The 14,123-nt window shown below is 38.0% G+C and overlaps 1 protein-coding gene across 3 annotated transcripts; it reads left to right on the plus strand.

The window, feature by feature from the left end:
- The first annotated feature begins 3,430 nt into the window (after positions 1–3,430).
- On the plus strand, positions 3,431–5,592 carry LOC122064670 (beta-1,6-galactosyltransferase GALT29A-like). Of its 3 annotated transcripts, none has more exons than XM_042628430.1 (2): positions 3,431–3,586; positions 3,789–5,592. In XM_042628430.1, exon 2 carries the CDS (start codon positions 4,108–4,110, stop codon positions 5,272–5,274), a length of 1,167 nt encoding a protein of 388 aa, XP_042484364.1. In that variant the 5' UTR covers positions 3,431–3,586; positions 3,789–4,107; the 3' UTR covers positions 5,275–5,592. The 3 variants fall into 3 exon arrangements, with proteins under 3 accessions (XP_042484364.1, XP_042484365.1, XP_042484366.1); XM_042628431.1 differs by having other exon boundaries at positions 3,439–3,586; positions 3,792–5,592; XM_042628432.1 differs by having other exon boundaries at positions 3,449–3,586; positions 3,858–5,592.
- The last annotated feature ends 8,531 nt before the right edge of the window (positions 5,593–14,123 follow it).

Below are 14,123 nucleotides of genomic sequence, written 5' to 3' on the forward strand. Positions count from 1 at the left end.
GTCACCTGGATAATCTAACCATACAAAGTGGTCATGTGGTGTGATCTCCAACGATCTACTTTTTTACTTTAAAATAAAATAAAATAAAATAAAAATCCCTCAATAATAAATAAGGCAAGAGCTTTCGCCATGGGTGAAGATGTAAAGTGACATGATGATTAAACTATTAGGTTATCAATATACTCCCACTTCAAAATGAAAGCAATCCCCTTATGTGGCCATTTACATTAGTGGTGCTCTTAGTCTCCCCCAAAATTGTCAAGCCATGCATCAAGCAATAAATATGAACGTATTCGAGGTGCTTGCCCTGATTGGCTAAAATATAAAAATAAGGTCTCAATGCACCGCTGCACGGGGAAGTAAGGAGAAAATTTTTTAAATGAAAAAATGTTTTCTGTGGGATGAGTGTGACCCCTATGTTTAGATACATAAGGGTAAAATGATCACTTACCCTCATGAAAAAAAAAAATGGCTCTTATATGTGTTTGGGATATGGCCACAGTCCTATAGTTGGTTTTGATGATAACAAACATATAAAGGTATTTCACAATTTACCTTCAAGTATTGTTTTGTAGAGACTTCATATCAAATATCGAATTTGATAAATGAAATGAAGAAATGAAGATTGAAGTCATCAAATGAGAAGTATCAACAAGTTGGTATCAATACTTGAATAATGTATCAAAATAATTCAAGCTTCAAGATGTAAAGACATGAAGCTCGAAGACTTTGAATTGCAAACAAAAAGAAAATAAGATAAAGTGCCAAAGAGTGGAAGGTTCAAGTGAAGAAGAAAACCACTATGATAGATTGATCATTTTTAATGTAATTTGTAACTTCTACATATATATATATATATATATATATATGCACTCACCACATGCATGTGCATTGCATCATACTATAATTACTATAGAGCATATTTTGACAAAGTATGAAAAGTCTCTAAGTGGTGAGGAACATATTAGGAAAAATGTGTTATAATAAAATTGTATGAAAACCACATTAATCTGACTCAAGGGTATTTTGGGTAATATTAGAGTCGGTATCAGGAGATGAAACCTTTTATAGAAATTGTAAAAAATTGAGTCACGATTCCAACACAATTGATTTCATATCAATCTGAGGTCAGACTGAAAAGTTATGATCAAAACACTGATGGCTGGTCAGTATGACAATATTCTGTCAAAACAGAGTCTGTCATGTTGGCGGTCGATCGGCTGGAAGCCCCGATCAATCGAAACTGTCTGAGACCATAGCTGATCGATCGATAAAAAGTCTCGATCAACCGGTGACTGCCTGGAAGTGCCACAACGGCTATATTTTACCTCAATGGCTTTTGGGGGTCGATTGACTACCTATAGCGGTCGACTGATGGATCCAGAATATGAACTCAAGACCATCTACATCTTGACATTTATATTATAAGCATAAAAAAGACTTCAAAATGTACATTAATTCTATCATCATTGCATATTTCATTTGCACCACACCGGAGGTAATCCACTTCTCCATTTTTTATTTTACATTAAGTCTAGACTGTACTTAAGCTTGTGTAAGGACCCTCTCATCCTTAAAAGGTTGTAAGGATTCTCTTATCCTTAAAAGAGTGTAAGGTGTCTCTCTACCTTAAAGGAGATTGTAAGGTGCCTCTCTACCTGCAAAAGATATTGTAAAGACGTCTCTTTGCCTATAAGTGAGATTTGTAAGGATACTCTTATCCATGAAAAATATTGTAAAGGTTTTTATTCCCTACCTACCGTACTGAAAGGGAGATATAATGGAATACCTTACAAGAGGATTGTTGTAGGGAGTGGACTAGACTTGGATTGAGTCGAACCACTATAAATCTTGTGTTGTATGATTATACATATTTTACTCATTCTGCATCGTTTTTAATTTGCAATCACACTTGGGACCTATACATTGAAAAGAGTTAGAATTTTCACTAGTATAACCTATTCACCCCCCTCTAGGTTATTTCAATATGAATATTTTTTCATGTATTCTTGTTAATTCATGCGCACGTATAAAAATAGACTCTCTCACATAAAACCTTTACAATATTTTTCATGGATAAGAGTATCCTTATAAATCCTCTTTATAAGCAGAGAGGTGCCTTTATAATCTCTTTTACCGGTAGAGAGACACCTTACAATCACACTTGTCCACGTTAAGAAGATGCTTCTTGAAAGAATATTGAATTTCAAAAGAACTGTGATTATTGTTTTATTTATTATTATTAAATCAATGATTATCTTATGTCTTATCGACTCATCCACATCCACTTATTTATCATATTAAATGCAAATTTTTGTCACTCATTGTGGGTGAGGATAATATATCCATTGAAAAGGAGTTCTTTTAAGTCAACTACCAACCCTCATTTTAACATGCGCATCTAAGGGGCTCAACTTTCACAAAAAAAAAAAAAAAAAAACTCAACCAAAGAGTTAATTAAAAGGGGAAATCTTGTCAAAATATTACCTTTTGCAGTCTTTGGGTTCCATTTGTTTTGTATTTTTTGATGCATGTATTTTAAGAAATCATATCAAATGCAGTCCCATTCTTCTACCTAGAGTTTTAAACATTTAGTCCCACTATTTATTCAACATTTACTTATTTCATATTCTCAAACTCAACATGTAGTGGGTTTTACGTCTTAGGCACCCAACATCTTGAAGATCTCCGTTCTACAATAGCATCAAATCAATGGAAGACTGAGTTATAGCCAAAATTAGGTTATAATTCAGGTTCATAAGGTATGACATGATGTTATGAAAAGCAAACGATGCTTTCTTTTTTAACAAGTTCTTACCAGAAAAAAAAAAAGGGCAAAAAGAATAGAGTTTACTGGCTCAGGAAAGCTCTTATTCATCCATATAAGAATAAGTGTGTCCCTAGAAAGTACCTACTTCTAAACCTAGGTTAGAGAAGAATGATCTATACAATCATACTTTAAAAGCATTTCAAATTACATAGTTGACCTTTTGAATTTAAGACTTCATTTGGTATAATATTTTGGAATACATCGTAAACCTAAAATTGAGATCGAACGGTTGGTAGTGGATCAAATTTCCCAATTATATCTAAAAAGACACCCCTATTAAGCCCATTATATACTCTTTCAACTTTCCAAGAAATGTGTCTCTCTCCGGCGGCCATGCTGGTCCTTCGTGGACCTTTTTGACTCTTACGTGGGTCCATTGTGCGGTCCGAACCCATATGTTTTTTTGTTTCGTGAAGCGCCTGCACTGACGAGTGACGATTGCATATATGGGTCTTACCTTATTAAGTTATTAAAACATGATCAGAGTTGTCCACTTACGAGGCAGTCATCAACTGTGCTATTCCAACGGCGGACACTGCCGGGTCCACTTGAGATCGATTGCGATCTTTATGGTTTATCCTTTAATTTATCTGCCTTTCCTCATCGACTCCTTTTGGCTTCTAGACTTCTACCGCCTCCAGTAGAACCTTCATAGTGGATCTCTATCTTCTCTACGGATTTTTAGGGATTTCGCTTTTTCTGTTGCTGTGAAAGCTCAGAAAGTGCTCCAATGGCGACTCGGAATCTCAATCTCTTGTAAGTCGAAGTCGACACTGTCACATCTCTGCTTGAGAGATGATCTGGTTTTACTTCCCTCGCATTCTGAGATTCTCTTATTTTAAATTTGTTTAACTCCAGCTGGAGCTCGATTCGTTGTTTGTCTGTAAATTTCCTGGAAGTAACGATGGTCTTTCTTTGTCGCTTTTCAATAATTTTTTGTGCCCTTTCTTCTGCTTAGAAGTTATCGAAGATTCTTGTGAAGCGATGTCGTTTGGAGTGATCTCTTCTATCGATTTCTCGTTTGCAGTTCGGCGCCGCAAGTTTTGAAGAAATTCACTTTAAGATCGGTGTGTTGCAGATTTACTCGTTGGCCTCTGTTATGTAGTTTGGGGAGCTTCGGGTGGTTTATCTGGGCTTCTTGGAGCTCCTCTTCCGGAGTATCTGCTGAAAATGGTGAGGTTTCTTTCCCTAGGTGTTTGGTTTAGATCTATTGCTTTTTCTTACCAAATTTAGCGGCGATCTTCGAGTGCTCTGCCGATATCTCCACTACTACTGCGATGAAAAGGCCTTTTCGTCCGCTCTTCAGTCTACTGCTGCTTATTGTGATTGTCTCCACCCTGAGCTCTAGAACTGTGTTCCGCCAGAGCTTCAGTTATCTTCAGTTGGATAATCATGTCTCGCTGGAACCATCAGTGCGGGAATCGAATTCAACGCTGCTTCAATTTGCTGCGATTGATGTTAATGAGGCACACGATAAGAAAGAGATCGAACAGTTGCTCGAAGGGAACTTTGGCAGTTCGGGGCGGTACCGTTCTTTCTCATCGTGGCAGCATTCCAATTACCTTAACATTCGGACGAGAGCCTCGACTGGCAGACTATCGTTCCAGCTCCGCTCTCCTAAGTATTACAAAATTTGGTTAGAGTTCCGAAAGTCCCTTCGCGATTGGTCTCGGAATAAATGGTTCCAACCAGATATCATGTTGGATTTGATCGACCTTGTCAAGCGTCCTATTGATCGGCACAGTGGACTGCCCGACTCCAACGGCCGGTATGCTTCGTGTGCAGTTGTGGGTAACAGTGGGATTTTGCTTAAGACTGAGTATGGAGAGCTGATTGACAGCCACGATATTGTGATCCGACTGAACAATGCTAGGACTGAGGGGTTTCAACGCAATGTAGGATCCAAAACCAATATCTCCTTTGTGAACAGTCATATCCTGCATCGATGTGCACGTAGAGAAGGCTGCTTCTGCCATCCCTATGGGGAAAAGGTTCCGATGGTTATGTACATTTGCCAGCCTGTGCATTTGATCGATTACACAGTCTGCAATGCTTCTCACAAGGCTCCTTTGCTAATTACAGATGCCCGCTTCGATATCTTGTGTGCTCGGATGGTGAAGTATTACTCTGCAAAACGTTTTGCAGAGGAGACGGGGAAGTCTCTGGACGAATGGGCACTCGTCCATGATGCTAACCAGTTTCATTATTCTTCTGGTATGCAAGCTATCATGCTAGCTTTGGGAACTTGTGATAGAGTTAGTATCTTTGGATTTGGAAAGTCTGCACAAGCGACACACCATTATCATACCAATCAGAAGGCTGAACTTCATTTGCATGATTATGAGGCAGAGTATGCCTTTTACCATGACTTGGTTGAGAGACCGCAGGTAATACCATTCCTTCCGGACAAGTTCAAGGTTCCTTCCGTGGTCATACACAATTAAATTTTTTCCACTTGAAAACCTTTTGGGTTCTCTGGAATGAGGTCATTGGTCGGCAAGCTCGACTTCCTCTGTATTTGTTGTAACAATAGGTTACCACAGCTCCCAGGGAAAGGGAGAAAAGAAATTGTAATTCTCCTAAAGACCCTGTGGGAAAAATTAATTTCAAATTTTCCTGAAGACACTGTACTAGCCAAGTTAGTACTAGGTGTTGCTACATGTAAGATTGTGATTGAGAAATGTGAGTTAAAGCTTTTAGTAGAATGATGTCATGCATAAACCTGTATTCCCAAATTTCTATTGTGATTGAAATTTCTACTCTGTCTGGTAAAGACTTCAAAATCTTAAGGATAGAAATTACCTTACTAATCTCAGCACTAATTCATGCTCAACATTTAGTTGCCAATAAAGCTTCCAATTTGATCTTCTAGCATCTAGACTTGGGGAGGTGGAAGTGTTAATGCAAGTGGTAGGCACTTAGCGGACATGATATCTATCATCTTGCAGGTTAACTTGTTCATTTTTTTCAAGCTTTTAAAGAATCTCTATCTCTGTCTGACCGTCTGGCCAAGGGGGTCTTTGTAGATGCATGACGTCTTATGTCTGGAGAAGTTAAACCATACTCATGCCTATTTGTTGACACAAGACAGTGGTGCTATTGGCCAAAATTCGATCGATAGTTCTTTTGTTGGTCATTGATCAGATGTTATAGCTCAGGTTTGTATGTCATCTAGTGAAGTTACTGGGGTATCATCAATTGATGTTTTTGGTTCTTCACTCTATAGGTTTTGTAGGCCAGATCAGTTACATTTGTGGAAAGAAGTCTGTAAAACTTCACAAAACTCTGGCATACTCTTCTATGTGCGAGTGATTGTGGGTAAAGCTTAATATTGCTGTTGCATGGCATCTCTATGTTTATGCAACGACTCTGATGGATGTGATACAAGGATTTATCAATTGGAAAATAAATTTTTTCATGGGGGATAGGAAAGAAGAAAGATTTAATTATCATAAGAAAGGGTGTACAAGTATAGTCATATCCCTCAAGAAACAAGAGGGAAAATTACAGAACAGAGCTGAACAGAAGAAAAACCGACATGTACATACTTCTCTGCCAAAAAGAAACTTGAGAATCAGCAAAACAGCTACTCTCTTTTTAAAATTTGCAATGACACTTCCTTTAATCCCAGGTGAAAGTTTTCGAATCAATGCAGCATGAGTACCTAAGCGGGCATCTGTAAACCGTGTATTGTCTGGATCACCAGCACAAAAGCATTCCGAAAGTGCCTCACTGGTATTTTCCAAGTTGCTTCGTTTGATCGTCTGCACTGTAAGTGACTTGTGATTTCTCCCATAATCGTTCAAGTAATTTGTTTAATGGATTTTTATTTATTTTTATTATTTAGAGTTTATGTGAAATACTAAATATTGTGATAGAAAATGGACTGTCAGCCATGATCAAATTGTGTTTTCCCAGCAGTGGGTCCTAAGGTAACAATCTCACGAAAAGGTCAAGTGTTCGAGTTTATATTACTGTCATTTGTCAATAAGTTGTAGAGTCAGCATGACCTAAAGAGTCTTGACACCATAAATGAGTTTGAATTAAAAGTCAATTTGGAGCTACATATTTTACTAATCAGTTGACCATCATCCCAGTATGATGACTATATTGTGAGTGTAATATAGAGGACACAGATTGATGAGCATCCAATTCATAGTTTTTAAGGCGCTGGTAAGGCGACGCCTTGGCGCTGATGCGGTCTAGAGATGGTAAGGCAGTGCTCCGCCTTGTATGAACTAGCGGCTTATAGGTTTTTATTTTTTATTTTTTTTTAACACATTTTGAAATTACTTGATGAAGATTCCAAATATAGATTTTTTATTGGTAAGTGTATGATTTTGTTAACACTTGAGATGTATGGGATCAACTTTACTCCACTAAAAATAACCAAAACAAACAAAACAAAAACACAATTCACAAACAGGGTTTGGATTTTGTCAAGGGTTTTAAGAAAGGGCTTTGAGAAGGAATCAAGGAACAAGGAAGAACCACTGATCTAGGTAACCATTTTGCTCCGGCAGCGGTGAGCTTCATTCTTCTTTGACAGGAGTAGAAATATAGTGGATGACCTTAGGACTTAGACACTCATTTTAGCATCATAGAGGTAAGTATAATAAATACTTGTATTTTTTATGTCTTCTTTTCTTTATATTTATAATTTTATTTCATAATTATGTATTTATATTATATGTTATGATGATTGATGATTGATGATTGATGATTAATGATTGAATATTGATGATTGATGATTGATGAAGATGAACTTAGTTTATTTGCTTTATTGATTTGTTTTCTTGATGAATATCTTACATTGGTATGAATATGAACCTTTAATATTTATTTAACATATGAGTAATCGGATTCAACTAGGATTTGAGCCAAATAGATTGGTTTTATAAAAAAATTACACAGGAATGCTATAGTCAATAAGGCGACGCTTTATGCCCGCGTTATTGCTAAGGTGCTCCGAAAGACCCTCAAATTCCTCTGTCGCCTTACTGCCTTAAAAACTATGATCCGATTAGATTTCACTTGTACATCCTTGCAATAACATTGGATTTAAAGTTTAAGCCCTCATAAAAAAATTACAAAAGAATATTCTAATTTCAGTTTTGTCTTTTTTTATTATGAAATAACATTTTCTGAATTACCGAAAAAAATAAACCCACTGATATATATACTTGACACCATGACCTACAAGAACAATGTTTCCTTCAGTTTATTATTCCATAGAAGCATAATATTCATCTCTGGCTAATCAGAACTACTAGCATGAATTGTGGTGGTTCACAAGTCATTAAGTAAATGAAGTATTCCTTTGACTAGTTTGCTGTTCCCTCTCCCATTCTAAATCAAATAAACTCCAAGTGTCTCGTGTCTCCCAATCTTGCGAAGCATTTGTCTTTTTTTAATGCATTTTATTATTCAACAGCGTTGTAGTTCTACGTGATCCCTTTTCAAGAATATTTCTGAGGTCGTAATTGCACCAGGGGTATTAGGGTGGGATTTTCTCTTGTTGGTGCTTTAATTTTATTTTTCCTGAAACGACTTCATGGAAATTGTACAAGCCTTGTGCTTTTGAGTCTTTTGTTTGACTCAGTTTTGTTGCAAAAACTCGTGTTCTTCAATGTTTTTTAGCCTTCTTTATTTTTGGTTTAAACCTTCAGCTCTTTGATTGTTGTGTTTAGCAACATCCTTTAAAATTATGGTTAAGAAATAATCGCCATGGTTTTTGGTTGCCTGTTTGTTTCCTAGGGTGTCTAATTGATTTTGTGGAAGCAAAATCTTTGAACTCTTATTTTGATTTAGTTTCCTTGAAAATTTTCACACTCATCAGATGGAGGGAGGTGATCTAAGGAAAAGATAGGAATATGGAGGGAGAGTTTTTGAGGATGCCTGCTTTTTCTTCAACAACGGATAGTGCTTCAAATTTATGAAAAGAGTTTCTATCCTTCGCCACTCTTGTCCAATCAAATAGGGAAAACTGAAGAAACCATCTCATGGAAAAGGAAATGACGAACAGTTGGGATGGAGGACATGAAGATTCATGTGCTAAAGTTTGAAACCTATTTGACAACAGTTTTTAGATTTGGTCCTTGAACAGAAATACAGATACAGGCTTCAAAAACTTGAATTCTTAATGACACAGGTTATCAATGACTGGGTTTTAGAAAATTTACCAGCGAACAAAGTGGAAATAAACATTGGAAACTACTTGTGTTTATTGGATTTTCTACCTTTTTCCCTTTAATTGCAGTTTTGGTCCTCTCATGTCTGTTGAGATTTCAGATCCGGGAGGTTTGAGCATGGATAAACAATTAGGGAGTAAATTTCCTGTGGCTTTATCATGAGGCAGACAAAATTGAGGCAGTAGATGTTGACCTGCCCCTCGGGGAAAAGGCAAACAATACTGGGGAAGCAGAGTTTGACCTTCAGTGATCAAGCTCATGTCCTTGGTGGCACATTGGGTGCAGGAATTAGAATTGTGGAGCTATGGGTAAGGTATTGGGGAATCTTGAGGGTTGTTGGGTTTGTAAACTCTTGACAAATTTGTTCCCTGAACACCAAAGATGTTCTTTTGCCTCATGAATGGTAGTGGTAAACTTAAATTTTTGCACTCTTGTTGCAGGCTATCCATTCTCTTTGTGACACCAGGAGTAGGATACTTGACTGGACAGGTAGGTTCAGATTTATTATAGAAAATTTTCAGTAAAACATGTTCAGGTGTAATCTTACCCAGTGTGTAGCGCACTGGTTGCAGCCACTGCTTGTAGAGCAGGCGCCAGGTTTGTGGTCTAGGCATCAACTCCTATCACATGCATTCCCCACCCCCCCTCTCTTGTGTGTGAGTAAAGTCCCCTTGGACAGTTCCTATAGGTAAAAAAAGAGTGTAATCTTAGGAGCCTTACAAAGTAAATGAAATCTTTGATAATTTCAATTGTTATTAAGATGTTCATGTCAATAAAATTGTTTGATGCTCTTCCAAATGGAACTTTTACTCTTCTTGGGTGTTTGGTAGGCAATATTGCATCCATGTTTAATCTGATGAGGTACTAGAGAGCGAGGGGAGTTATCTACTGCACAGTACAAATGGGACTATCAAGTAAGTTAATCCATTTTGATGTCTACTGCACATTTTGAAATCAGCTAATCAGACTCGATCCGGGCATCATCTGTTTTGGGGTGGTTTGGACCAACCAGTTTAGCCATGATCGCCTTTTAGGCAATTCAATCATTTACCTTCTCATGTAATGATTAAAACATTGATTATCTTTGTATGCCCTTGCTCCCCCTCCATAAACTTATCTTTCCCTTTTTCTTAATTTATGAAAAAGTAGATTATCAGGAGTACCTTACATAAATTTAATTGTAATGTAAATTAAACTTAAAAATGAAATGACCAAAATAATTAATTTGAGTCCCCTAGGAACAAATGTTGTGGACAAGGTGTACAACATTGATTGGTAGACTAGAAATGAAATAGGTGAACTAATTAAAATTGTTTCTCTGAGAGAAGACCCATATACTAATTCAAAATTGGCAATAAAAGTTCCATTGATTACCCATCGAAATTCATGTTTGTGTAATAGATATCTTAAAAGTAACTTAAGGGCTGAAGAAATAATAAATGATGGTATCATTGTAAATATAGTTATCTAATCCCAATCAGTGTATGGCTGCAACCAAGAATCTCTAGAACTTAGTTCTTCAATGACCTGATTATACACTAATTATAGAACTGCTATAACATAAAAGTATTTCCATTCACCATTTAGAAAAAAAGGTTAAATACCACATTTATTATCATTATAAAATTCACCCTTGGTGAGAAATATAATAAAAGGTTCTCTGAACATGAGGAGTAGGCTGCTCACATCCGATTTTTTAAGGAGAAAGAAAATATAATAAATGAAGTGTGAGTCGGTGTGCCTACACCTCATGTTCAGAGAGTCTCTTCCCATAAAATAAAAACATTGTTTGTCTCATTCTCCACTCAATCTTTATTCAGAACTTTACATGCCTACACCACCTGCATTGATGTCAAATTGATATATATATATATATATATATTCAGTAAAATGAATAAAGATGGAGTTTTCAGAGAGCACACTAACCATGTAAGTAATTAAATAATGGAGGGAGAAGGTTCCCCACGAAGAGAGCGTGGGTCAGCTCGAGAAATTTCATAATCCAGATGAGGTCCACATTGTACGTCACTCCCTGGAGAATGTCAATATTAGAGGGACACCCTCTTTCTTTCACCAAATTAGACTCGGACCACCTATCGTCAGTCTCTATTAAGTTATGTTGTGAAATGACACTTTAGCCCGTAATATTTCTTCGTCGCCAATCTCTTAATGTCACCGGCTCCCTCTTTCTCTCTCTTCCGAGCCATTTATTGATGATAGAATCCACCACCCAATGCCTTGATATCAAGCCACACCAGTGCCGGGAAAAGGACCTCCATCGTCTTCATCCCCAAACTGTGAAAAGCATTGGAGGTTTACCTTTGGATTCTCATTCTCCCTGCCTGAACCTTAGAGGGCTCGCACAATCACTGAAATCCCCTGCACTCTGGCGATGGCCTGGACCTTTTCATGGTTGATTGCGAGGTTGAGCAAGACAGTAGCAGCGGCAATTTGGACATTGTGAGAGGTGCCTTGCAGGAGGAGCGCCACCACCACCCTTCGCCCCAACAACCTCACCAGGGGAAGATCCCTATAACATCATCCCTGTGCATAACTTCCTCCATGACCACCCTTCCCTCCGCTATCTAGAAGTCTGCGCCGCTGCCGTTGCCCTCCGCACCGTGGGAGATCTCCACAAACTTCCCCTTTGTTGTATGGCACGATGGCATGGATCTGCTGGACTGGCTTGGTGCTTTCTTCGGCTTCCAACGTGACAATGTTCATAACCAGAGAGAGCACTTGGTCCTTCATATTGGCACCAATGGAAGATTGTAGGCCTTCCATTTGTAGCCGAACAAACCTGGCAGACAACATTCGAGACCACCGCCTGGTTACCAATACTCTGACAGAGTTTTCCCCCTTCTTTCCTTCTTCAATCACTTGATATACAAGAAACAATCTTCCTATGTCACGATCATAGCAAAATTTGTCTTCTCCGTAACTGGTAATTTGCTGCGTTTATCCAACGATCTTGAAACCTTCTCACGGATTAATTGGCCTCACCAGACTTCAAATCCTACAAGTGAATATCAGTTTCCCATAGAATCCGACCATTGGTTATCGCACTCCAGATTGATCCTGCCAATCAATACCATCTCCACATGCCGCTGAAGATCAAATATCCACTTCGGCTTGAATCCTGCCAATGATACCCACTTGGCATTAGTTCATATCGACACCCAATCTCTGTTAAGGAGAAGATCTCCATTGTCCTATTTTGATTCTTGACCAGCAATTTAGATTTTGGAGTTTAGTGCTTGCAATTGGAACAAAGTTAAACCGGAGCATTTATGTGGAACTATTTTGTTCAGTTAGAGAGAGTAAAGAAGAGCTTCGCAAGACTTAACAACAATTCCACTGGAGTTGTTTGCCAAGAATTTCAGATGAAGATGTTATATAGTGTAAGCTGAGAAAGTGAGGGGTGTGGGTGGTGTGGAGGTGGTGGATCTTGTCCGGAATGATGGAGAGTATGCCTGGAAGGCGGCGAGCATGGGCTGCTTGAGAGTATGTGAGCTGGATGGAGAAGCCTACGGCAAAATGGCTGTGAGGTAGATGATTTGGGGTGGGAATTATTGCATGGGCATTTTAGGTACTTCACATTAAGTAAGGGTATTTTGGTATTTAAAATAAAATATAGTATTTGACATCAGCATATAAGGTATATTCCTTAACAGTGATTGACAGCAGGGGGTCCAAGTCTAATTTGGTGAAAGAGAGGGGATGCCTCTCTAATATTGGCATTCTTCAGGGGGTGGCGTTGTAAATTACCCAAAAAAAAATTATGGGAGAGGTACACTGGCATCATGGGGACACATTAAAAGACTGACTCCATACTTAATTACTTGTGATCAATAATTTCTGGTTCAGAAAATATAGCAATTTGTATTGTTTTGTGATTTTGTTTTTATAATGAACAAGACAAATAGAGAAAAAGAGAAGTTCTAAGGTTGGGATGGTAGGTTAATGAACAAGACAATGTTGAATCATGTTTTATTCAATGGAGTCTCTAAACCCTTATTTTTTTTTTTTTTTCTTCGATAGGTAACTTGAATGTATTAAGGAAAAGGAAAAAACATAAAAACACAGAGAAAGGCAATCCCTGTAACATGCTATATAACTTGGGGGAGGGTCCCTTTGGGGTAGGATTCCCTCTATGCTTGTGCTTCATGTGGTGGAGGGGGTATTACGGGAAACTTATTAAATAAAAGGGCACTTGAGTGCAATATGGGGCTTCAGTTTACGTAGTGGGATACTTAAAGCCATATAAATTTAACGGGTGAGGGTTAGGTATGTTAACTGGTTATCTAGGATTAAGGTATGCTAGCATTTTTTTACCATTTAATTTTGACAGTTTGATTTAAGGAGTTGGATTCACATGCATTATTTTAATCATATATTTTAACAGAGAGAAATACTCTCCAAGCAAATACGGTACGATTTTCGATTTGTCTTCTCCATCTTTCTTGTTGCTGAGTTCATAGGCTCTTTAATAACCACAAGGATTTTGGAATGCGAAGCAGGGAGAGCTTTTTGTTCACTTCCGTTACTCAATAATCTATTGAGCGACTACCAACCGGGGAAGAAAGGGAATAAAACACTCAAAAACATCATCACACCTAGTGTGGTATGATTTGTGGAACCATTGAAACCTCCTAAAATCTGACACATCGCATTTGAGAAAGGGGAAATTGGGTTTTGTATCTTCATTATCAAATAGTGTTCCCCCTGGACTATTTCTAAGCTTATGCCTGCATTTCAAATGCCACTTTTATCCTTTTCTCTACGACTCTACTCTCAAATTATCAAATTATTTCTCCTCTCTCCATATACCTTCTCGCTCTTACATCAAACCCATCAACCCAATACATACTAGTAACACCAATTCATCCCACCTTCCATTTGTTATTCGAGTCTATGGCTCTAGAGACATGGCTAATTAAGGTAAATAAGGTGATCTCAAATGGTCTCATAGTAGCAGAAGGAACTGATGTGTTGCTACATACACCGTAGGGGGGGGGGGTGGCATCGGAGCACCCGACGCAAACTTGCAGTGCCACCGTGAGTAGTAGTAGAAGGAAACACATTCTTCTCCAGTGGAACTG

The sequence above is a fragment of the Macadamia integrifolia genome, unplaced genomic scaffold (genome assembly GCF_013358625.1).
Source record: "Macadamia integrifolia cultivar HAES 741 unplaced genomic scaffold, SCU_Mint_v3 scaffold1712, whole genome shotgun sequence".
In the NCBI taxonomy this organism is placed as follows: Eukaryota; Viridiplantae; Streptophyta; class Magnoliopsida; order Proteales; family Proteaceae; genus Macadamia; species Macadamia integrifolia.

Excerpts from the sequence above, each read along its gene's own strand:
- LOC122064670 (XM_042628430.1), top strand. The coding sequence starts at position 4,108 with ATGAAAAGGCCTTTTCGTCCGCTCTTCAGTCTACTGCTGCTTATTGTG.